The sequence below is a fragment of the Xyrauchen texanus genome, chromosome 25 (assembly GCF_025860055.1).
Source record: "Xyrauchen texanus isolate HMW12.3.18 chromosome 25, RBS_HiC_50CHRs, whole genome shotgun sequence".
Lineage (NCBI taxonomy): Eukaryota > Metazoa > Chordata > Actinopteri > Cypriniformes > Catostomidae > Xyrauchen > Xyrauchen texanus.
This window is the reverse complement of record NC_068300.1, coordinates 18,920,098-18,943,906: the sequence shown is the minus strand read 5'-3', so window position 1 is coordinate 18,943,906 and position 23,809 is coordinate 18,920,098. Positions and strand designations below refer to the sequence as shown.

Here is a 23,809-nt window from a genome sequence, read left to right as displayed (position 1 = left end):
GAGATTCATTGAATTGATGCCCGCTTTTGGTTGTGTGCTGCTATTGCTGAGTTGCACAACAAATTGTGAGTATGAATGTTGACAGCCCTGCATTTAGCTTAAATAATTGCCTCTAGTGATACACAGCACTTGAAAGAAAATGCTAAATACAATGCCTTTAAACACTAGTAAAATGACTGCTGAAAATGTAAGTCTTAAGGGTTGCTAAATATACAGTGGGGTCCAAAGGTTTGATACCATATTGAAAATTGTAAATCTTGAAGTTGGAAATAAGCTTATGGATTTTTTATAATTTTAAACAAATAAAGTGATGTAAAATGAATGAGAAAATATGGAAGATTCTGCACTCTTTCTAGGTCACTAATCAAATGTAAAGAGATGTATGATATTAACAATGTTAACTCCTTTGTACAAAAGGTCAGATTTCCATGTTTCCATTGAAGCACACAAGATGGTCTTTAGGACATTATCGAATCATGTTGGAATAACATGGATCGCCAAGTTTTGAACAAACTTTGGAATTCATGCCAGGTCTAATGCATGCTGTGATTACAGAATGGTTGACATATCGAACAGAAAACTATGGAATTCACGTTAAATGATCAGTTTCACTTTTCACTCAATTTTAATTTGTAATGAAAAAATTGTAATTTCATTTTCAAATTAGAAAAATGCAAAACACAAGCATTTTTACTGGTGGTTTCAGAGTTTTAGACCCCATTGTATAGTGCTCATGGATGCTATGTTACTGACGACATACACATTTAAATAAACGCAGACTTTACAGTAGACTTCTTTATAGTGATATTCCGGGCTGTTGGGGTCATGCAGCATTATTCTCCTTACATAAGCAATGTACACAACCTTTTCTGGGATTGGCTGATGGTTAGAACGTGTGTTGTAAGTAGAATATCAGATGAGGTGTTGTGGAAACACTCTTAGCGGATGAGGTCGCATTATATTGTGTCTTTTAAAGGATCACATTACTCTATCGATCCAGATACTGAGCGAAAAGTTGCTTAGTCTGTCAGGTCATCTGAAAAAGTTTATGTACACTGTGTGTATAGAATACAAAATGTATGTGTTGTTAGAGACATGGCCTTGTGAGTATTGTAAGTGCACATTTTACTTTTGACTTTATATGTATATGTAAGGGGGGTTAAAGGGAAAGGAAAAAGCGACAATATAAATAATATTTTAATAAGAAACTTAAACAAAAAGACAAACACACAAACAGGTGTCAGACAGCTGTCCGTAAATCTCTCTCTCTGTCGCACTGTTGTCTTCGGTCGGCCTTTATCCCTCTCGATGGCTAATTAGCCTAATTAGTGACTGCTCTTCGCCCTGCCAAATTCCTCCCTCGTTCTCTCAGGCCGGGGAGCCCTGGCATGACGTAACCCCCCTTCCTGGGGAGAGGCGTGCCTTCCGCCCCCGTCTGCCAGCAGGTCATCCCCATCTACCTGGATGAGGGAGGGGACAAGGGGAGGGAAACCAAAAAGAAGTGTGTCACCTACACGCCGTAACGGCGATCGTGCCAAATTAACAAAACATTTAAAAAAAGAGAGGGAAAGGCCAACACTGAGTGGCAGTGTGAGAGAGAGAGGACAGAAAGAGAGAAAAAGGGTTGAGGACTCTACTACGGCGCATCCCTCCTCCTTCCTGGGTTTCGGCACCAGTGTAAAAGGGGTTAAAATGAAAAGAAAAGGCGAGAACCGGCTTGACAATATAAATCATATTTTAATAAGAAATTTGAACAAAAAGACAAACACACACACACAGGTGTTGGACAGCTGTCCGTAAATCTCTCTCTCTGTCGCACTGCCTTCTTCGGTCGGCCTTTATCCCTCTTGATGGCTAATTAGCCTGATTTGGGGCCAGGTGTGCGGAATCGCGTCCCAGCCCCGCCCTCCGCCCTGCCACAGTAATATTTACTTTATATAGGGCCAATGTTGTGTTTGTGTAAGACTCAATAACTACACCGTGTAGCTCTGTTCATGTTGCGTTTTTACTGAACTGACGCAAACATTACATTTGTTGACCCTTGCCGTAAATCACTGCCGTAAGCCTTAAAGGCACCGTAACCTGTCACTCGCAGTGCATAACATAACAGAGTCCAACAGGAAACAATACTGAACGTTTTCAGACATATAATTTTCTCCCCCCCCATGGAAACTGAAACATAACATTCAGCCCCCATTCCCCAGTGTCACAATCACCCTGTCACATAGTCCCCCTCTGAGGGCGTGCTGGCCGTGAAGCTGCGTCGGGCAGTGCTGGTGGATTACCCCCCAACCGGTTAGCTCTTGTCCTGGGCTGCCAACCTAGAGCCACTGCTGGGGACGGGGTGATACAGGTGCTGTGGGGGCTGCGACTCTGTGCAGGCGGTTTGAGTGCCAATGAGTCCCATTCTCCAGTCTGTAAGTGGCAGGACCCAACTGCTTAGTCACCCGCAGGGGCTCTGACCAGTATCACTGCAGCTTATTTTGGCGGTGGAGGTGTTTGATCCTGACCCAAACCCCTGCAGAAAGTGAGGGGTTTTGCACTCTGTGTGTGACATCAAATCTCGCTTTCATCCGAGCCTGCGAACCTTTCACCTGAGCTCTGGCTTTCTGGAGCCCTGGGCTTCCACATGTAGGAGCTGGCTCAGCTCTCAAACAGTCCAGTGGTTGCTTTAGTTCGTGCCCAATCATGAGCAATGCAGGTGACACTCCAGTGGTGGAATGTTTGGATGCCCCGATGGTCAGGAGAGTTTGGTCGAGTGCGTTGCTGAAGGTTTTCCCTTCCTCCAGACAAGCTCGGATTCCATTTTTAAGAGTTTTCAGTCTTTCCACCCCCCCATTACTCTCTGGGTGATACACTGCCGTCCTGATGTGCTTGATGGACCGTATCATCAGAAACTCAGTGAACTCTGCCGACGCAAATTGGGGCCCGTTATCCATTGTGACAACACTGGGGAGGCCCCAGCACCCAAACAGGTTGTCCAGGCGGTCGATGATGGAGTATGCAGTGATGGAGCTCAGCTGGAAAACCTCTGGCCATTTTGAATGAAAATCGTGCACAACCAGCAGGTAGCGAGCGTGAGCAGATGCCCCGTGAAGTTCTCCACAGAGGTCGACCTGAATATGTTCCCAGGGTGAAGACGGCCAAGGGGTCGGGGTGAGAGGGGCTGTGGCAGGCTGACCAGTTTTCCCACTCAGGAGGCAGCAGGCGCAGTTACGTACCAGATCCTCAACCTCAGAGTCTATGTGGGGCCACCACACTGTGTCACGGCAGTGCTGCTTCACCTTGACCACCCCCAGGTGCCCCTCATGCGCCATGTTTAGTACTCTGGACCTGAGAATCTCTGGAATGACTGCACAGTGGCCACAGGCCAGACACATTGCCCCCCAGCAGGAGAGCTCGTTGCGGAAGCGGTAATAGGGAAGCAACCTGTCATCCACTTTGGCCGGCCAGCTGTCCTGGACTTAGTTACGGAGAGTTGTGAGGGCCTCGTCTGTAGCTGAGGCCTGCTGCAGCTCCGCCAGAGTGACTACTGAACTGAGGGGGCCGTGCAGGATGTGGACCCAGTTTTCGTCGCTCTCTGTGTCTGGTGTCACCTCGCCCATCTCCTTCGTCACAGACACAGCTCTAGACAGGAGGTCGGCCACCGTGTTGGTCTGCCCAGGCATAAACTCCAGACTGAAGTTATACTGGTTCAGCCTGTCAGCCCACCGCAGCAGTCTCATGGGCCTGTGCCCCGAGCCTTTTATTTGCCAGCAGTGCCGTCAGCGCTTGGTGGTCTGTGCGGATGGTGAAAGGCCTCTCATATAGGTAAACATGCCAGCGTTCGCACGCCCACAGGCAGGCCAGGGCTTCCCTCTCCCCCACCGAATACTTCTGTTCTGCTGGAGTAAGTGCCCGTGAGGCGAAAGCCACCGGGGGTTCCACCCCATCTTGAATCTGTGAGAACACAGCGCCTAGCGCCACCCCGGAAGCGTCGCAGGTGACCATAGTGGGCGCGGTCAGGCTAAAATGGGACAGTGTGGGTGGGGACGTGAGCTGCCGTTTGATGATGCACACGGCTTCGTGGCAGGCCGGGGTCCAGTCCCACGGAACATCCTTCCTGAAAAGCTGGCGGAGGGGGGCCGTTGAGTCAGAGTAGTGTGGCATGAATCTGAGGTAGTAAGTGGCCATTCCCAGGAAGGAAGACAGCTGGGATGGTGAATGCGGGTCTGGCAGGGACAGAATGGCTTCAGTGTGCGACATTATTGGGGCGATGCCCTCCTTCGAGAGACTGAAGCCCAGGAACTCGACCTCTTCAACCCCGAACATGCATTTCTCAGAGTTCAGTGTGACCCCATGCTGTTCGAAACGCTGAAAAACCTGCTCCAGGCAATCGTCATGCAGTGCGGTGGAGGGCGCATGCACCACCACGTCATCCAGGTAGATGGAGACACCCTGGATACCAGCCAGTATGAGTGACATTATCTTCTGAAAACAGCTTGGGGCTGATGAAAGTCCAAATGCTATATGTTTAAACCTGAAAGCCCCCACGTGCGTGACAAACGCCGTAAGATCCATGCTGGCCGGTGCCAGAGGGACCTGGATGTAGCCGTTTCGTAAGTCCATCTTACTGAAAACAGTGGAGCCCTGGAAATGGCTAGTGAGCTCCTCAGCCGTAGGTAGGGGATACTTATCAGGGATGATGGCTTTGTTGACATCTGTGAGGTCGACACAGAGCCACAGTCTGCCCCCCCTTTTCTTGGCTATCACCAGGTTAGACACCCACGGCGAGGCATCAACAGGATCTATGACGTCCGCCTACACAAGGCGATGCAGTTCGGCCTCCACCGTGTCACGGAGGGCCAGAGGAATGCGCCTTAGGGGCTGGATAACAGGGCGGACTGATAGTTTTACAGTGGGCTGGTGTACAAAACCAGTCATGCGGCCCAGCCCGTTGAACAGTTGTGGGTAGCGGTCAGGCCAGGAGGTGGCAACTTGCAGGACATGCAGGCCCCTAGCATCACTCACACTAAAACTGAAGGCAAGGAACAAGTCTAGGCCCATAATGTTAGCTCCCTTCCGGGTGATGCAGAACTTGGTGGCAGGCGCACATTGTTGATCATACCTGACGGGCAGGCGGGCCACACCCAGAGTGGAGATGGGAGAATGGCCGTAGCCTAACAGGGGATTAGCCACTGCTTCCAGAGGCACGCGACTGAAAAAACGATCATATGTGCATTTGTTTAGAATTGACACTTTCGCCCCTGTGTCCACGAGGAGTGGAATGAGAGCTGTGCCCACACGGCATGTGCAGAGCTTGAACGAAGGCTGTGAGGTCTGTACAGTGTTTATGGGGACAGCCGCAGTATCATGGCAAGCAGGGTAAGAGCAACAGCAGCGTGCAAAATGGTTCAACTTGTTGCAGTTACGACAACGTTTCCCCTGGCAGGGCATGACTGATCTCTGGTTGCATGTTTAGGGGAGCCACAGTTACTACAGCTCTTGTGCCCACTCTCCCTAGGCCCCCTGTCCACTCTCTGTACATCCAAACGGTCACTCACCCAGTCAGCCGCCTCTGCAGTCTCTGTGTGCTGAACTGATGGTGGTGATGATGTCACAGGCTCGTGCGCAGCGCGGCCGAACTTGCGCGCCTCCATTAGGGCCGTTTTCAACTGCTTTCCAATTACTAAAGCGTCTGCTAGTGTCGTGGAGTCTGGCTCTAGTAAAAGTCTCTCCCTCAGTTGGTTACATGACGTTTTCTCTATTAACTGGTCAACTATAAGTCCATCCTCCAAAGCCCCAAAATCACAAAGTCTAGCCAGCTCACGTAATGCTGATACATAGTGGACAACGGTCTCACTCGGCTTTTGCGTTCTCTGACGGAACTCAAAACGGTGCATCCGCCGGCTTCTTCCGGAGCTGAAGTGGGCCTTCAAGGCGGTCGTGGCTGTGACGTACTTATCATCCGATAAGGTGAGCGTGACGAAGATTCGCTGTCCCTCCTGCCCGAGACAATGGCGCAGGGGCGCGCACTTCCTCGCCTCCGCTAGGTCCGAGTGTCCCAAAGCTAGCAGATAATCCTCAAATGACGTCAGCCAGCGATCCCAAGGAACAGCTGGATCACCGGGAACAGGTAGGAAAGGAGGCGGTGGTGGTAAGATGAATTCAGACATCCTCGTTCACCAAATGTTGTGTTTGTGTAAGACTCAATAACCACACCGTGTAGCTCTGTTCATGTTGCGTTTTTACTGAACTGACGCAAACATTACATTTGTTGACCCTTGCCGTAAATCACTGCTGTAAGCCTTAAAGGCACCGTAACCTGTCACTCGCAGTGCATAACATAACAGAGTCCAACAGGAAACAATACTGAACGTTTTCAGACATAACAGCCTACTTGACTTTTTTTATTGGAAATACAATCATGAAAGGAGCTTTATCTACTTTAAAAGTAAGAAATTTGACATGTGTGTGACAAGCATGCTGTACTCCATCTATTTTAACTACTGTAAACAGCATTTTGTAAATGATTTTAAACAGTATCAATTATTTCATAATTATTATGCATGCTGCTTTATGACTAATATTAATCAAGAGACTACATGGAATTTGTTTTGGGTTTTGTTTTATTGCATGTCCACATTAAGGAGAAATCTGTTTCATTGTTACTTTCTGTGGTTTTCATTTGTTTGTAAATTATCTCTTTACCTCTTATTGCATATACATTACCTCACTCTATTCTTCCCTTCATTTATTCTTGATAACTCTGAAAGTTTGTTCAGGATTTCTTTGTGATGGAGATCCCTCCCCTAGCAGAGCTGCCTTTTAATTAATATGTTCATTGAGATGGGAGGTATATTTTAATTGCACATTCGAATCTTAGCTTAGCCAGTGTCTGCTTAATTATGCTTTGTCTCCTCCGACGGTGGAAGCTGCAGATGCCTGCACCCTGCGGCTGCCTTTGATATTTAAAGGATATCTTCACTGTAGTCTGGATTTTTGGATGTGAAAAAAGAAGGGTGGGGAGGGGGGTTTGTAGAGGACCAGGTTTTGATGGGTGAGGGATAAAGAGATCACTGTTACATTTCCTCAACCCAAAATTCACAACAACGGTGGAGTGCTTTAAAACCAGATAGATTGTAATTCAGAGTTAAAGGGTTAGTTCACCCAAAAATGAAAATGTGGGTGAAAACAGGTCAATATTCGGGTCCTTTTTTCCGTCTCCACTTTCACATTCTTCTTTTGTTTTTGTTGATTTTAATTCTTTCAGAATTTATAGTAAAAACTGACTTATATATTGATCTGTTTCTCACCCACACTTATCATATCGCTTCTGAAGATATGGATTACTTTTATGCTGCCTTTATGTGTACTGTAAGGACATACAGAGCTGAAATATTCTTAAAAAATCTTTGTTAGTGTTCAGCAGAAGAAAGAAAGTCATACATATCTGGGATGGCATGAGGGTGGGTAAAGGAATGATATTATGTCAGGCTTGCATTTGACCACTGTACATAAGATCTGCATTTAAAATTAGTTCATTAGGTAAAATTAGGTACCGTTTAGTTCTCTATCTATCTCTCTTCATCAAATTATCTCTCTCTCTCTGTCCCTTTTTGTGTATATGGCAGGGTTCAGCTGATTCCTACACGAGTAGACCATCGGATACCGACCTGTCCCTGGAGGAGGACAAGGAGGCGTCTCGGCGTGAGGCCGAGCGCCAGGCCTTGCAGCAGCTCGAGAGAGCCAAGGTGCACTAACTTAAACAGTTACATGGTCATTTATTACACATCTTTAGTTGTTTTGCCTCAGAGTTTTTTCTGCTTTGTTTTTGCAGATCAAGCCTGTGGCATTTGCAGTGAGAACCAATGTCAGCTACTGTGGGGCTCTAGATGAAGACTGTCCAGTTCAGGGTGCTGCCATCAACTTTGAAACCAAAGATTTTCTACATATAAAAGAGGTGTGATTTGTGTTATAACTGAAGATCATTTAAAGGAAGTAAGTTTATGTTTGGTTCAGTTTTTGGTAATGCACTGAACATATTTTTTCCAATCATACAGAAATATAATAATGATTGGTGGATCGGGAGGCTTGTAAAGGAGGGGGCAGATATTGCCTTCATCCCAAGCCCTGTTAAACTGGAGGCCATGCGCATCAGGCAGGAACAGAAAGCAGCTCAGAGGTCTGACCTACAATCACATCATTGTCATTATCAATAGTCATTATTAAATGCTGTGCATTAAAGGAAGAGTTCACCCAAAAATGAAAATTCTGTCATCATTTATGTCGTTCCACTCCAATGTCTTTCCAAACCTGCATGACTTTGTTTTTCTGTAGAACACAAAATGAGAAATGTTGAAGAATGAACTGACTCTTTTCCATATAGTGGAAGTGAATGGGGAAATATATGGGCTGTCAAGTTCCAAAAATGGGGGGTCTATTTAGAGTTGCCTCTTTTTAAGTTCTATAATATGCTTTCAGCCGGTCCCTTACTACACCCTCCACAATTTTATCATGATTTAGCACAATGTGTGGACTTTTCAGATGGTCCCCTACCCACCGTTGGCAAATTTTTCAACATATCAAGCTTAAATGAATGATTATTAAAGATTTTGCCGTGACGCCATTGGACCAGCTTAAATATGAGACAAATCATTTCATCTTTAAATACGGGATTATACCGTATTTACAGGATGGGTGGCAACCCTTGTTCTAGTGCCGTATGACTTCAGAAAATATGGACCAGTTTTATGATGCTTTTTTTTTCATACATTTTTTTTATTGATTCCAAACTTAAATGAACACAAAAAACACATGAAAACACGGAATAAACTTTTATCAATATATCCTGACCAAAACTCTTGAATCTTAGTACCAGGACCAAAAAACATGGGCTATGTCCCCATCCTCCAAATGGCATCGCCAGCAAATAGTTATGTCTTTAAGGCCAAGCCTAAGCAATCTAGAAGGAGTCCAATAACAATGATGCAGAATCTTAAATGGAATGAGGCGCACCCTTATATCCCTAGACATAGACTTGACATTTTTTTAAATCCTACCACATTCTCCATGTTCCAGTACTAAATTCAAGTCTCTCTCCCATAACGTATTAAGAGATGTTAAAACCCCACCCCCAACTCTAAATTAGCCAGGAATAGTAAACTAAAGCTTCATGACCTTTTCTAAAAGCAGCAAGCACCATCTCAAGAGTGTCTGCCACTTTAGGGGGCTGCGTACTACAAAGGTGGTACAAAGTAGATGGTGCAGCTGTAAGTACCTGAATAATTGAGATCTGGGAATTCCAAATTCCAAATCTCAACTTTCCATTTTCATACAGGTCACCCAGCGTAGTAACACCCTTCGCAATCCATTCTGTCCAGCAGAAAGGGGACTTGTTAATGCACAATTTAGGATTTAACAAAATACTTGAAGAAATGTTCTGATAAATGTCCGAATTTAAACTGTGGAAACTTTTGTCCACTCTAAATGCATGTGCGAGATAACAGGATGTGTCTTTACTTCTCTGGGCAGCTTTGTAGAAAGACTTTGCAATGGCAAGTTTGGGGCAACGACCTCCAATTCAATAAAGAGACAGGGAGGAGTTCTTTCAGGTGGAAGTGACCAATGCGCCAAATGTCCATGAGACCTAACCCACCTTTGTCATTTGGACTGTGTAACTTGTAAAATAGTATTTAGCTATACTATCAAATTATTTAAAATAAAAGAGGGGATCTTCAATGGGGAGAGAGTGTAGTAGGTAGTTGAATTTTGGAATAAAATTCATTTTAATAACATTAGCCTTCCCAATCATAGATAAATGCAATGAAGCCCACCTGCTCACATCACTCAAAAACCTTTTTATTAAGGGGTAAAAATTAACGCAGTCACATACATTTGCTGGTAATAAAATGGCCAAATACTTAATGCCCTGTTTGGGCCACTGGAAGGCGCCCAGCTGGCCAAAGCTTCAGATTTAGACCAATTGACTCCGTATCCTTAGAACTTAGAAAAGGAATGAATAATTCTGTGGAGGCAAGGCATAGATCTAGTAGGGTCAGAGATGAATAATAAAATATAATCTGCATAAAGCAAAAGCTTATGCGTCATACCTCCCGCCACCACCACTGGAAAATCATTCTTGTTTTTTAACACGGCTGCTAATGGATCCAGGGCAAGACAGAACAATAATGGGGAAAGAGGGCAACCCTGCCGGGTGCCCCTATCCAAAGTAAAATAATCTGAAATTAATCCATTTGTTTGTACTGCCACTACCGGGTGTCTATAAAGTAACTTAATCCATCCAATGAAAGTATTCCCAAATCCATACATTTACAAAATCCCATTCGACCATATCAAACGCCTTTTCGACATCAAGTGAGATGGCAGTGACCGGAGTCTGATCATTCGCACTGCCACATGATATTGATGAGATGGCTAATGTTATCAGAGGAGCTGCAGCCCCTAATAAACCCCACCTGATCTATATGTATAAGAGAAGTCATAACTTTACTCAATCGATTAGCCAAAATTTTTACAGTATTTTTACATCTAGCTGGATAAGGGAAATTGGATGGTAACTCTTATACTCGCTTGAATCTTTGTCCTTTTTAAGAATCAGATTAATCCGGCTTGTGTCATGGTTGGCAAAATATTTCCATTCTTTAATGATTACGTATAAACTTCTAACAAATGTGGAGCCAGTTCTGTAGCATAAGATCTAAAAAATTCAGCAACAAAGCCATCCGGCCCCAGAGCCTTGCCTGTAGGCAAGGCCTTAATTACCTCTCCAAGCTCCTCCAAGGTTCTCTCAGAATCAAGATAATTTTTTTGCTCCGTCGTCAGTTTAGGGAGTTCTAATTGTTCCACAAAGTTTCTAATATCTTCATCAGTAGACGAAGACATGGAACTATAAAGATTAAGATATAATTTTTTAAAGGCATTATTAATATCAATGACCAAGGTAAATATTTCACCACCAGCAGATTTCACTGAGGGAATGGTACAAAAAGACTCCCTCTGTTTTATGTATCTAGCCAAAAGCTTCCCTGCTTTGTCTCCCATCTCAGTGTATGATTGTCTTGCCCTGAATAGCCTTCTCTATAAAAAGCCTTGATCATTAACGTTAGGTGTGTAAATATTAGCCAAAGTCAACCTTTTCCCCTGAATTTCTGCTAAAACAATAATGACTCTTCCTAATTGATCTTTAATCTGTTTAAGACATTTGAATTGTAGATGTTTACTTATCAATGTAATGACTCCCCTGCTCTTACTCAAGCCAGCACTAAAGAAAACATGTCCACCCCATATCTACCCAGATTGTTCAGCTTCCTGTGGGGAAAGATGCATTTCTTGAAGAAACACTATATCATATTTCTTAATTTTAAGAAAAGAAATAACCTTCCTTCTTTTTATATGATGCCCCAACCCATTCACATTCCACATGGAAAGAGACAATCCCCTCATATTAACATTTGACATTTTGACATATTAGAAAAAATAGATTGTGTCAAATACAAAATTATAAAGACCACGTTCCGACATTAGTGCAAAAATCAAACAACAAACCAAACAAACAGAAAAAAGAAAAATGTGCTCATTAACCCCACGCACGATAGCACCAAACAGCCTCCATCCTTCTAAACTCAAAGAGTCCTTGTATGCCTACGAGAGCTTCTATACACATTTTGTGAGACAGAATTACATAAAACAGAAAATAATCTATAAAACAAACTCCAGCTAATAAGCAGAATAAACACAAAACATTTGTAGATTCATCCACATAACTGTCCTGAAGGTGTGTTCCTCCACCAAACAAGCTCCAGCTGCTAGTGGACCAACACAAAAAAGGGGCCATTAAGTTCTTCAGGCAGTCAAATTTACTGCAATGTCCTGCAAGAAATATTCCACAAAACCAACTCCAGCCAACAAGAGGCATAAGCAACAAAAACGTACAGATTCATCCACAAACTATCCCAAAGAAATGATACCACACAAAACAAACTCCAGCTGCTAGGGGAACCAGCAGAAATAGAAATGAAAAAGCCGCTCAGTTTCCACGGACAGTCAAGAGAATATTCAATGGCTCAGGTCCACTAGGCAGCAACATGAAAATTACCAAATGGCTTACTCATTTACAGTGACTTTATGAAGGACAGTAAATTCTCTACAGCCATCCTTAGCATCTATCCTCAGTTTGGCCGGAAACATTAGATCAACGTGACCTTCCGTTGATGTAAGAGTTTCTTGCATTCTTTGAATCGATCACATTTCTCTCTTATCGAATTCGCAAAGTCTGGGAACAAGAAAATGCTGTGGTTCTTCCAAGAAAGACTTCCTTTACTCCTCACCTTGTGTAACACGAGATCTTTATCAGATGATCTCAGAAATGTGTCCAGAATTTATCGGGGCCTGTCTCCCATCGCGGATCTCCGACCCTATGAGCTCGCTCGATTTCCAGCTTATTGCCTGTGATGTCGGGTAGACTCGGAATGAGCCCGCCTAGGAATTTTCCATATCTTGGCCTTCCTCATGCTCAGGAATTACAACAATTAGGACGTTGTTTCATTACGATTCACCAAATCCTCCAGATGTTCCCAAATGTGTTCCAAGTCTATCTTGGTCACTAGTGGGTTAATAGCTAATTTCCCCTCTGATGACTCCAGATAATCAATTCATTTCTCAACATCCGACATTCTTGTAACCATCACAGAGAATTTCATCTCCATGAAATTGATCGATCGACGTATTACAGCAAGATCCTCAGTGACCATCTTCAGCATTGCTGACACATTCATCAATTCATGGCGGATTTCTTTCAGTTCACTTCATTTCTTTCAGAAAAAAGAGTGGCCAGTACACTTTTCAACATTTCTCCTTTTGTGTTCCATGGAAAAAGAGGGTCATACGGTTTGCAAGACATATTTTATGGTCAATCAATAATATTTGAATACATTTCTGACATCTTTGTGTTGAAACAGGAAAGTGGGAGGGAATGCATCATCTGGGGGTTGGAGGTCAACTCCTCCTGCAGGTGAGAGGTATTTGAATACTGCTTTTATGCCACAATACTCATGTCTTCAGAGATCACATACAGATTTGTAAACTTTTTCTACATTTCCCTTTTGGACATAAACCGATTGTACATATTATGTTTGTCATGACCTACAATAATTTCAGCATATAGTGAGGGTCTGAAAGTCTGAGACCACTAGTGAAAATGCTTCTATTTTGCATTTATTATGGTATTATGTTATGTTATCATATTTTACATTTCACAAATTTTACATATTATATTATCAGCATAACAAACAAAAATTAAAATGCAAAATTAACATGAATTACAGAATTTCCCTTTTGCTTAAATGACAGCTTGTACTTAAGCTGGCATGGACTCCACAAGTTTGTGCAAAACCATTGTTCCAATGGAAGCAAGGAAATCTGAATTTTTGGACAAAGGAGATTGGCTTTAATTTTTTACTTCAAAATAGTGCACATGTGGTTTAGACTTTTGGAACTCACTATATGTTTTGCTTGAAATGACAGCAGTTGTATGCTACTACAGTTTTTGCACACAAAAAGTCTCCTTAGGTTTTTCTTAAAATGTTTCTCTTGTTTTCAAAAAGCCAAACAGAAGCAAAAACAGGTAGGGTCCCCCCATAGTGCAATACTCTCTTCCTTATATTACATATTCACAGTTTGTGTCTGGCCACTTAGAGGCTATAAGAGATTTGAATGCTCTGATATTGAAACGGCTTCCCTTAAGGCTACTTATTAGAGGTGAGAGATGTTAGTTACAGTAATATTTAGAATGTGTATACATTACTGTGTTGGTATGTGTATACCACTCTGTTACAGACAGAACATGTTCCACCCTATGATGTTGTTCCATCAATGAGGCCGGTTGTTCTGGTTGGCCCCTCACTGAAAGGCTATGAGGTAAAATATATTGAATTTAATTATCATTACTGTTAACATTTTTATTGGGGCAAGTTGTCAAATGTTTTTTAAATAAATAAAATCTACTAATTACAATACTGGTTGGCCAAAACAATGGCTTTATTCACTGATGAGCCAAAACATTATGACCACTCACAGGTGAAGCAAATAACATTGATCATCTACAAACAAGGCCACATTTCAAGGTCTGGGTAGGTTAAATGGTAAGTGAACAATCAGTTCTCCTAGTCAGTGTGTTGAATGCAGGAGAAATGGCAGAAGAAAGGACCTGAGAGACTTTGACAAAGGCCAAATTGTTATGGCCAGATGACTGGGTCAGAGCTTCTTTAAAATGGCATGGCTTGTGAGGTGCTCCCGTTACCTACCGACAGCTGTCCGTGGAAGAATAAACTGGCAACATGATTTAGGGCGCCCAAGGCTCATCAATGCACAAGGGCAACGAAGACTATCAAGTCTGGTCTGAACCGGCATAAGGTTTACTGTAGCACAGCTCACCGAAAATGTTAATGATGTTATGGGAGTAATGTGTCACAATACACAGTGTGGGGCTGTGTAGCTGCAGACCGGTCAGAGTGACCATGATGACCCCTGTCCACTGTCGAAATTGGCTGCAATGGACACATAAGCGTCGGAAATGGACTTTGGAGGAGTGGAAGAATTTTACCTAGTCTGATGAGTCCCGTTGTCTTTTATATCACGTGGACGGCCGTGTACATGTGTGCCGTTTATCTGGGGAAGTGGTGACACCAGGATGCACTGTGGGAAGATGACATTACGGTGGAGGGAGTTTGATGCTCTGGGTAATGTTCTGCTGGGTAACCCTGGGTCCGGACTTTCATATGGTTGCCAATTTGACACGTGCCACCTACCTAAACATTGATGCAGGCCAGGCACACTGGACCAGGCACCTTCATGGCAATGGTATTCCCCGTGGCCTCTTTGAGCAGGATAATGCAACCAGACACACTGCACACATTGTTCGGGAATTGTTTGAGGAACATAATTAATTTTACAGCGATTAAAATTTTGCATTTTCAATAGTTGTAATTCAAATATTGATATCAAGAATGGACATTTGAGGGGGTCTGGGTATCTCAGCAAGTATAGAAGCTGAAGACCAACTCTGGAGTTGCGAGTTTGAATCCAGGGCATGCTGAGTGACTCCAGCCAGGTCTCCTAAGCAACCAAATTGCCCCGGTTGCTAGGGAGGGTAGAGTCACATGGGGCTACCTCCTCATGGTCGCAATTATTAGTTCTCGCTCTCAGTGGGGTGTGTGGTAAATTGTGCATGGATTGCGGAGAGTAGCATGAGCCTCCACATGCTGTGAGTCTCCGTGGTGTCTCCGCGGTGTCATGCACAGCGAGCCACATGATGAGATGCGCGGATTGAACTGAGACTTGACCTCCACCACCCGGATTGAGGTGAGTAACCGCGCCACTAACGAGGACCTACAGGGACCTACCTAGTGGGAATTGGGTATTTCTTTGGGGAGAAAAGGGGATCAAATTTAAAAAAAATAATGAATAATAAGGGGGCCTGGGTAGATCAGTGGTGCTGATAATGGCGCTGGCAACCACCACTGGAGTACGCTAATTCCATACCCAGGGAGTGCTGAGTGAGTTGTGTGGGGATGCTGCGGTGGGTGGCATGAAGCCTCCACATGTGCTATGTCTCAGCAGTAATGCGCTCAATAAGCCATGTGATAAGATGTGCTGCTTGACAGTCTCAGATGCAGAGGCAGCTGAGATTCGAGTTACTACGCCACCACAAGCAGTTAGAGCACATTGGGAATTGAGCATTCCAAATTGGGAGAAAAAGGGGAAATAAGAAAGGATATTTGAACTAGTAACCATGTAATTGATATAAAATATCAAAAGTGCTTTGCTGATATGTAATACTGGAATTTCAACTAGTACAAAATTAACTTTGGATATCTGTAATTGTGTTTTGAATAACAGTGGATGACAGATCATTGTGAAATTCTACTAGTACTGTAAAAATGCAGATATCAAGAATTACAGTTTTTACTATTTGAAATTTTGATATCAAGAATGTGTATTTATGCAAGTGATGACATAATTTTTAATATCAAGAATTAACTAGTACTGATATCAACAATTCATATCCTGTGAATTATTAAAAGTCAATTTGCTTTTGTTCAGTAAACTCTGATCTTTTTTGCAGGGTAATAATTCTGCTATATAATGGCAATAATAAAGTCGTTTTTTTTTTTGTCAAGACTTTCTATACTGAAATTTACTTGTAAAATATTCAATGGAATAAAGTGTGTGACAACTAGCCTGGTCTCTTCTATATCTGTATGTGAATGCCTAGACAGTGTAAGATTCTATTTAGGTGTGTGAGAGGATTCATGCATGTTAAATATTTTAGTCCAGCTGTAGCACGGTTATCTGGACACATTTGTCAGTCAGCTCTTTAACAGAGACACCAGGGACCTGCTTTTTACTGCTGACTCTCAAAACTCTGTGTCTGGAGTCATTCATTTTTCATTCCAGTGTCTAAATAAAACCATTTCATCTCACTCAAACCACATTATCTTCTGCGTAAGCATGGTTCATCTTTAAAATCACCAGGTTTAGAACTCTTTATTTTCCCTTAGATTTCTTAGACAACAACATCACTGAATGTTAATGCTATTAATAAATCAGGACCTAAATTACCTCAGATTTAGCCCATCATAAATTAAAGATATAATGTTGCTGGAGCGAATGTGTTTTCTCATGATCTCCTCTTGTACAGGTGACAGATATGATGCAGAAAGCTCTGTTTGACTTCCTGAAACACAGGTTTGATGGAAGGTGAGTGCAGAGCCTGATGGTTGGATAATAGTCTAGTTGGATTAGATACCCATGTTTAGAGATCAAAAGAAGAAGCATTGTTCTTTTTTCTTGTTATGTGGTTTCTTGGCAGAATCTCAATCACACGGGTGACTGCAGATCTGTCTCTGGCCAAGAGGTCAGTACTGAATAAGAAAGCTATCATGGAGAGGTCTAACACACGCTCCAGTCTTGGTATGTCGCATCACACATCATATCGTTAAAATTCTGTCATAATTTACTCACATAAATGTCATTTCAACCCACATGAACATGATCTATACAAAAAAGATTTAATATTTGAGAACTGTAAGTTCCTAACATTCTGCATACAATCTTGCTTTGTGTTCTGGAAGAAAATAAAAAAATAAAAGAGTTCAATGGGATTGGAACAGTATGAGGCTGAGTAAATGAGACAGAATTAAACTGCTCATTAATTTAAAGAGTAATTAAATAATTTTGTCTGAAGGATGTCATATGACCTTGTTTCATATTTCATGTTTTTTTTGTGATTTAATTATTAATGTGGTTTCCCTAATCATCTTTCTTCCTCAGCGGAGGTACAAAGTGAGATTGAGAGAATATTTGAGCTGGCTAAAAGCCTGCAGCTGGTGGTCTTAGATGCAGATACGATAAACCACCCCGCACAGCTTCTCAAGACCTCCCTCGCCCCCATCATTGTCTATGTGAAAGTGTCCTCTCCAAAGGTACAACAGTCTTCAACCAGTCCATCAGTCAAAACATTATTTTTGTGCCTTTTATACTTAATTATTTATAAAATAACAAGTTCCCTGTGTACAGTAAAACAACCTTTTAGTCTATAACTACATTCTGTAAATACATGGAACAGTGTGTCATTTTATCTGAAACAAGACAAATCAGTACAGTGTACTACAGATTGAACAGTGCCCTCCAAAACTATTTGGACAGGGAGACATTTTTCATCATTTTGGCTCTGGACGCCAACACAATGGATGCAATCAATATGTGATTGAAGTGCAGAATATCAGCTTATATTTAAAGGGATTTACATCCAACTGTTTAGGTATTTAATTCCCCTATTATCAGGGGCTCAAAAGTAATTGGACAATTGACCGAGAAGCTATTTTATGGCCAGCTGTGCTGTTCCCAGGTTAATTCATAAAACATTAAGCAGATAATTCAATGGAGGCAGTGTTATAGCATTGGCAGGTATGGCTGCCGATGGAACTGGGTCACTAGTGTTTGTTGATGATATGACTGCTGACAGAAGAACCAGGATGATTTCTAAAGTATTTAGGGCTATACTATCTGCTCAGATTCAGCCAAATGCTGCAAAACTGAGAGGACAGTACTGATGGACAGTGACCAAAATCATCCTGCAATAGACAACAAATAGCTATTCAAGGCAAAAAAGTGGAATATTCTTCAATGAGTCAATCAGCTGACCTCAATCCAACTGAACATGAATTTTACTTGCTGAAGACAAAACTGAAAGCAAAAAAACCCACAAACAAGCATCAACATAAGACAGCTGCTGTAAAGGCCTGGCAAACTATCCCTAGGGAGGAAAACCATAATTTGGTGATGTCAATGGGTTCCAGATTTCAGACAGTCATTCACTGCAAATGATTTATAACCAAGTATTAAGAATGGTCATTTTATTTATGATTATGTTAGTTTGTTCAATTACTTTTGAGCCCCTAAAAATGGGGGTCTGTGTTTTAAAAAATGCTGTAATTCCTGAACTGTTCACCCAGTTTGGATGTAAATCCCTTAAAATTATAGCTGAGTCTGCACTTCAACCACATATTAATTGCTTTATCCATTTTGATGGTGTAGAAAGCCAAAATTATGAAAAGTGTCTCATTATTTAAATACTTATGGAGGGCGCTGTAGGTTCAGTTGTCTCTGAAGAATAGCTCCCACTGTTGCCCTCTTATTGTCATTCATTCTACCCCAGGTCCTTCAAAGACTCATTAAATCCAGAGGGAAATCTCAAACCAAACATCTCAACGTGCAAATGATGGCAGGAGATAAACTAGCGCAGTGCCCACCAGTGAGTCCCAGTGCACACATTTAACTCCTGCTAATGTAGCCACATAGATTAAACCAAACATATGATCCTGTAGTTCTGCTTACTCAAATATCAATATGTAAACTAAAAAAGGAAAATTTATCAGGACAGACTTTGATGTTGGTTTGTAAATGCTTTGGCTGAGAGTTTTAAGCCTTGATATTTGACAGCTGTATATGCCTTTTGTATACTAGGTTACATACTTTAAGACCTATGCAGCTATATAGTCTAGATAGATAGATAGATGGATGGATTGATATTAGAGATAGATGATAAAAAGAAAGCTCTTTGAGAAGTGATAGTTAGAATTTTTCAATGGATGTCTATGGGATTTTGTGTTTTATATTCTGCTTGTAGAAGTTGTGTCATGCCAAAACTATAAATGCATTTTTTTCCCTTTTATTTTTCTGCATCAGGAAATGTTTGATGTTATACTGGATGAGAATCAGTTAGAGGACGCCTGTGAACACCTGGCCGAATATTTGGACATATACTGGCGTGCCACTCACCTACCAGGCTCTGCCCCGGCAAACCCTCTAGTGGAGCAAAATGTAGTTACACCACCCTCAGCCAACTCAAGCCAACAGGTAAGTTTTTAATTGTTAACTGCATAGACTGAAGATGTTGTAATGAAGCTCCATTAAATGCACTATCTCCCTTTCCCTCCAGTTCTCAGAAACGCAGGAGCTAATTGAATGAGCACTATCTCAAATAAAGGGTGAGGGTTGGATTAATTATTCTCTGTGTCTGTCTGTCTGACTGTCATTAAAGAACATTATCGTGAAACATAACCAATGCAGTGCAAACTATTACAGTTGAGTTTCATTTGTTCAATGCTAAACTGGTATTAAAAGTGCTAATAACAAATCTTACCTTTTTACCAGAATAGATAACTTCCCAAAAAAAAAAATAAATAAATAATATATATATATATATATATATATATATATATATATATATATATATATATATGTCATATGTCATAACTTACTCACCTTCCTGTTGTTCTACACCTGCAAGACTTTCTCTCCTCCACACTCCAAAAATATGAAAGTCTATTTTTAAGAATAACCCATTTCAATTGTATGACAAATTTCCAGCTGAATTGATTAAAATGACTTCGCACCCCCACATATGTTGATTCCCATTATGAGGGACCCCCTTCCTAAAATATAAAGGCAGCTGTCATCACTGTTTGAGAGAAACAGTAAGTGTGATAAATTAAAGGCAGCATGTTGGTTGCAAAATTCAATAATTGATGTTTATTTTATCATTGTTCTTAAAGGAATAGTTCACCTAAAAATGAAAATTCTCTCATCATTTACTCACCCTCATGCCATCCCATATGTGTATGAATTTCTTTCTTCAGCAGAACACAAATTAAGATTTTTAGAAGAATAGTTCAGCTCATTCACATATAGGAAACATAAAAATAATCCATAAGACTCCAGTGGTTAAATCTGTATCTTCAGAAGCGATATAATAGGTGTAGGTGAGAAACAGATCAAAATTGTAAAAAAAAAAAAATACTCTAAATCTCCACATTCACTCTTAAATCTGAAAGTCACATATGGTGCCAGTGTAGTTTCACTTTTACATCTGAAAGGGAATGTGAAAGTGAAGATTTAGAGTAAATAAATGTACTTACATTTTTATCTGTTTCTCACCTACATCTATCATATCGCTTGGGAGATATGGATTTAACCACTGGAGTCATATAGATGAGAGGTGTTTGTGTTCTGCTGAAGAAAGAAAGTCATACACATATTGGATGGTATGAGGGTGAGTAAATGATGAGAGAATTTTCATTTTTGGGTGAACTATCCCTTTAAGCTGAAAGAAAGTATTAAAATATTGTCATATATATTTTTACCTTGTATTTCTTTTGTATCTTTTGTTCTACTATAATTAATGTTATTTGTATACACTTCAGGAGAAAAGTTTTCAATTCATTTCAAATGTATTTTAGAGAGTTTTTTTCCCCTGAAATTTTTCAGTTTGAAAACCCCTGCGCTAAATTCCAAGTCTTCTGAAGAAATATGATAGATTTGTATGAGCAAAAAAAGCCAAATTTAAGTTGTTATTCACTTTAAAATGTATCTTGCGAGTTATGTGGCGCCATGCAAGGCTTGGATGTGTGAACGGCGAGTTCTGCGCACTTTGCTAGTTTTAATACTTGTTGTGTCATAATCCAGTGAGATTCGATACACTCGGATTCATAACTGTCCTATGAAGACAATATGTCAAAGAAATCAAAATGGAGACATTGAAAGACACTTACACAATCTGAAGCCCCTGAACAACAGGCCAAAAGCCCGGGACTCAATTTGGCCGGTGCGGTGGAAGAGATCCAGCATCAACTGTCGAACATGACGGCAATGCTGACGAAGGTTGTTGCTGACTTGGAGGAGCTTGCTGTAATACATCGATTGATCACTGTCATGGAGATGAAATTCACTGAGTTGGTTACAAGAGTGGGGGACATCGAGAAACGGATTATCTGGAGTCATCGGAGAGGGAGTTAGCTGCTAACACGCTAGCGACCAAGGCGGACTTGGAGTGAGTTTGGGAAAAGTTGGAAGACCTTGAGAATTGTAATCGCCTAATTGTAGGAATTCCAAATTGAGTGAGGATGGGTGCAAAATATTTAAATGCTCACAGCAAGCGATGTCCTTTATAAAGTCAGTGGAGTGAGTAAGTCATTGTGTAATTGGATTTCACAATGACAAGTAACAGCAGGGGTGTGGGTGAATTTTATTTTATTTTCTAATATTAACTTTTTTTGTCTCCTGCTTTCCAATACCTTGCTCTGCTCTTGCACTCTCTCTATATTTCATTGGCTGTGGCTCATTGTCGGTCACTCGCTCGTTGGGACAGTGCACACACTAAAGATAAGACGTTTAGATATCAAACAGGTTTGAAATCCATCGTAGCATGTGCAACTCAAGGCTTGTCCTAGGAATGCACACAAAACAAGACTGTTTGTCATGAGATCTGAGACTTCTCGTCACGGATCAGTCGCAGTCTCAAAACACCAAAGGAGATGAGCTGGAGTCGTACAAGTTTGGAACAACAGAAGAGTGAGTAAATTATGACAGAATTTTTATTTTTGTCTGACCCATCCCTTAAACAACCGGTGACCGAAAAACATGCCACCATAAGGTACCATAATAAACTATTTCTTGACTTCTCTTGTTATAGAATGGTCTGAGTGACACAGAACATTCCAGAAAGTCCCCCAGAATAGGCCAGCAACTCACTGCCCCAGAATGAGATGGGGCTCAGAGCAGCTGCCCCCCACTGAAAAGAAAAGGAAGGAAGGAGGGATGGAGAATAAGATGAGGGCCAGCGAAGAAGTGGACCAATCCCAGCCTCACCTGACAGTAACAACATCCCCATCCCCTGCGCTAACACACGTGTCTCCTCTGCATCTCAGGGCCCCTCTTTTTGCAGGCCTTCAGCCAACACACACATACACGCAATGTAATACATATCTTTAACTGGTCTGAATGTCCCTGTTGAGATCCACACTGAGATCAACAGGACTTTTCCCCAACCCATTGGTGGTGCAGTTTCTCCACCAGGTTGTGGCTGGCACTGGCATCAGAGGGGAGAGGGGCATCCCATGCAACTAACATTCTCTCACACAACTGCCAGTCAGCCCACTCAAATCCACCTTGTGCATTGCTTTTGGTTTGTTTACAAAGCCTGCTGTGACAAAAGCTTTTGCAAAGTACACTATAGTCAATTAAGCAATATCACACATCAGCACGACTGTGAGAGTGATATTTCTTTTATACAAAAGTTGATGGACAACTTTTCACAGCTTTTTAAGCACCATTAATCACATTTTAGACATAATAGTAACATTTATTGTGTCTATCTTACTACTCCACAAACTAAAATAGTTTCAAATGAAACCAAAGCCAGAATCAAATGTTGCATTGGCATGGTGTGGCTACAAACACAGACAACAAACAGAGAGTGACACGAACAGTGAAACGTACCAGTGCTGTATCAAATCAGCACTCTTGGAACACAGCTTGTCCAATCAGATTAGAGAACCATCACTAACTGTTGTATATGATTTCATCATGATACGTTGTTATTGAGATTATATACTTAAGTATATAAGTATCCCAATTTATTTAGCACACCCCACTGACTGTAGTTACCTTTCAGTAAATCAGAGTTGTAAATCTGACAGTTTCTTTATTTCCTCTTCCACTTTTTAGTGTCTCCTTAACATATATTTTTGTCAGCCAAAGCAAATCACTAATTGCTGATCAGTATTCCCATCCACCTTGCACTAATATCAACATTTTAGATCAATAAAATACCTTTTAAAAAGGAGTAGAAAAGGAGACAACATGAAAGTTTGTACATCTTTTGCATGGATTTCATTGTTGCACAAAAGCCACACTGCAAAAACTTATTTACACGCTCTACTCATTGCTTTGAATTACAGTGACCTGTAGTGGTTATGTTTAAAACTGCTAGGCATATTTAAAGGAATATACCGGGTTCAGTACAAGTCTCAGTCGACAGCATTTGTAGCAGAATGCTGATTTCTTACCACAAAAATATTTGGACTTTTCCCTCTTTTCTTAAAAAATAAATAAATATACAAACAAAGGAAAAATGTGGGTTCCAGTGAGGCATTTACAATGGAAGTTAATGGGGCCAATCCATAAACGTTAAATAGCCTACTCACTTTCAAAATTATAGCCACAAGACATAAACATTATGTGTGCTAACATGATTTTATTGTGATAAAATCACTTACTAACCTCTTCTGTGAAAACTTATTGCCAATTTTATACTTTGTTTTGCTGCAAATCCTAAAACCAACCATAAAAACGTCAAGTTAAACAACTTTACAGCTCAAATAATACACAAGTTTTTAAAAAGAAAAAGTAATTAATGTAAGTGTTTTTATAAAATAATAAGCTTCAGATTTCTACTTTTAAACCTTCG

At 41.4% G+C, this 23,809-nt stretch overlaps 2 protein-coding genes across 2 annotated transcripts in view; both read left to right on the top strand.

Annotated features, from left to right (window-relative positions):
- Window positions 1–23,809, top strand: part of zgc:158263 (ceramide kinase family protein) — an 867,176-nt gene that overhangs the window by 192,132 nt on the left and 651,235 nt on the right. The gene's annotated exons all lie outside the window — the stretch shown is intronic.
- LOC127619043 (voltage-dependent L-type calcium channel subunit beta-3-like) lies at window positions 17–22,070 on the top strand. The gene is made up of 14 exons (XM_052091764.1): window positions 17–65; window positions 7,621–7,733; window positions 7,820–7,942; window positions 8,043–8,164; window positions 12,960–13,012; window positions 13,605–13,624; window positions 13,837–13,917; window positions 16,700–16,758; window positions 16,871–16,971; window positions 17,332–17,483; window positions 18,719–18,814; window positions 19,249–19,419; window positions 19,502–19,550; window positions 22,034–22,070. Exons 1-13 carry the CDS (start codon window positions 17–19, stop codon window positions 19,529–19,531), a joined length of 1,170 nt encoding a protein of 389 aa, XP_051947724.1. The 3' UTR covers window positions 19,532–19,550; window positions 22,034–22,070.

Excerpts from the sequence above, each read along its gene's own strand:
- LOC127619043 (XM_052091764.1), top strand. The coding sequence starts at position 17 with ATGCCCGCTTTTGGTTGTGTGCTGCTATTGCTGAGTTGCACAACAAAT. Across the intron at positions 66-7,620 it reads GCTGAGTTGCACAACAAATT|CTGATTCCTACACGAGTAGA; the intron begins GTGAGTATGAAT and ends GGCAGGGTTCAG. Across the intron at positions 13,918-16,699 it reads CCTCACTGAAAGGCTATGAG|GTGACAGATATGATGCAGAA; the intron begins GTAAAATATATT and ends CCTCTTGTACAG.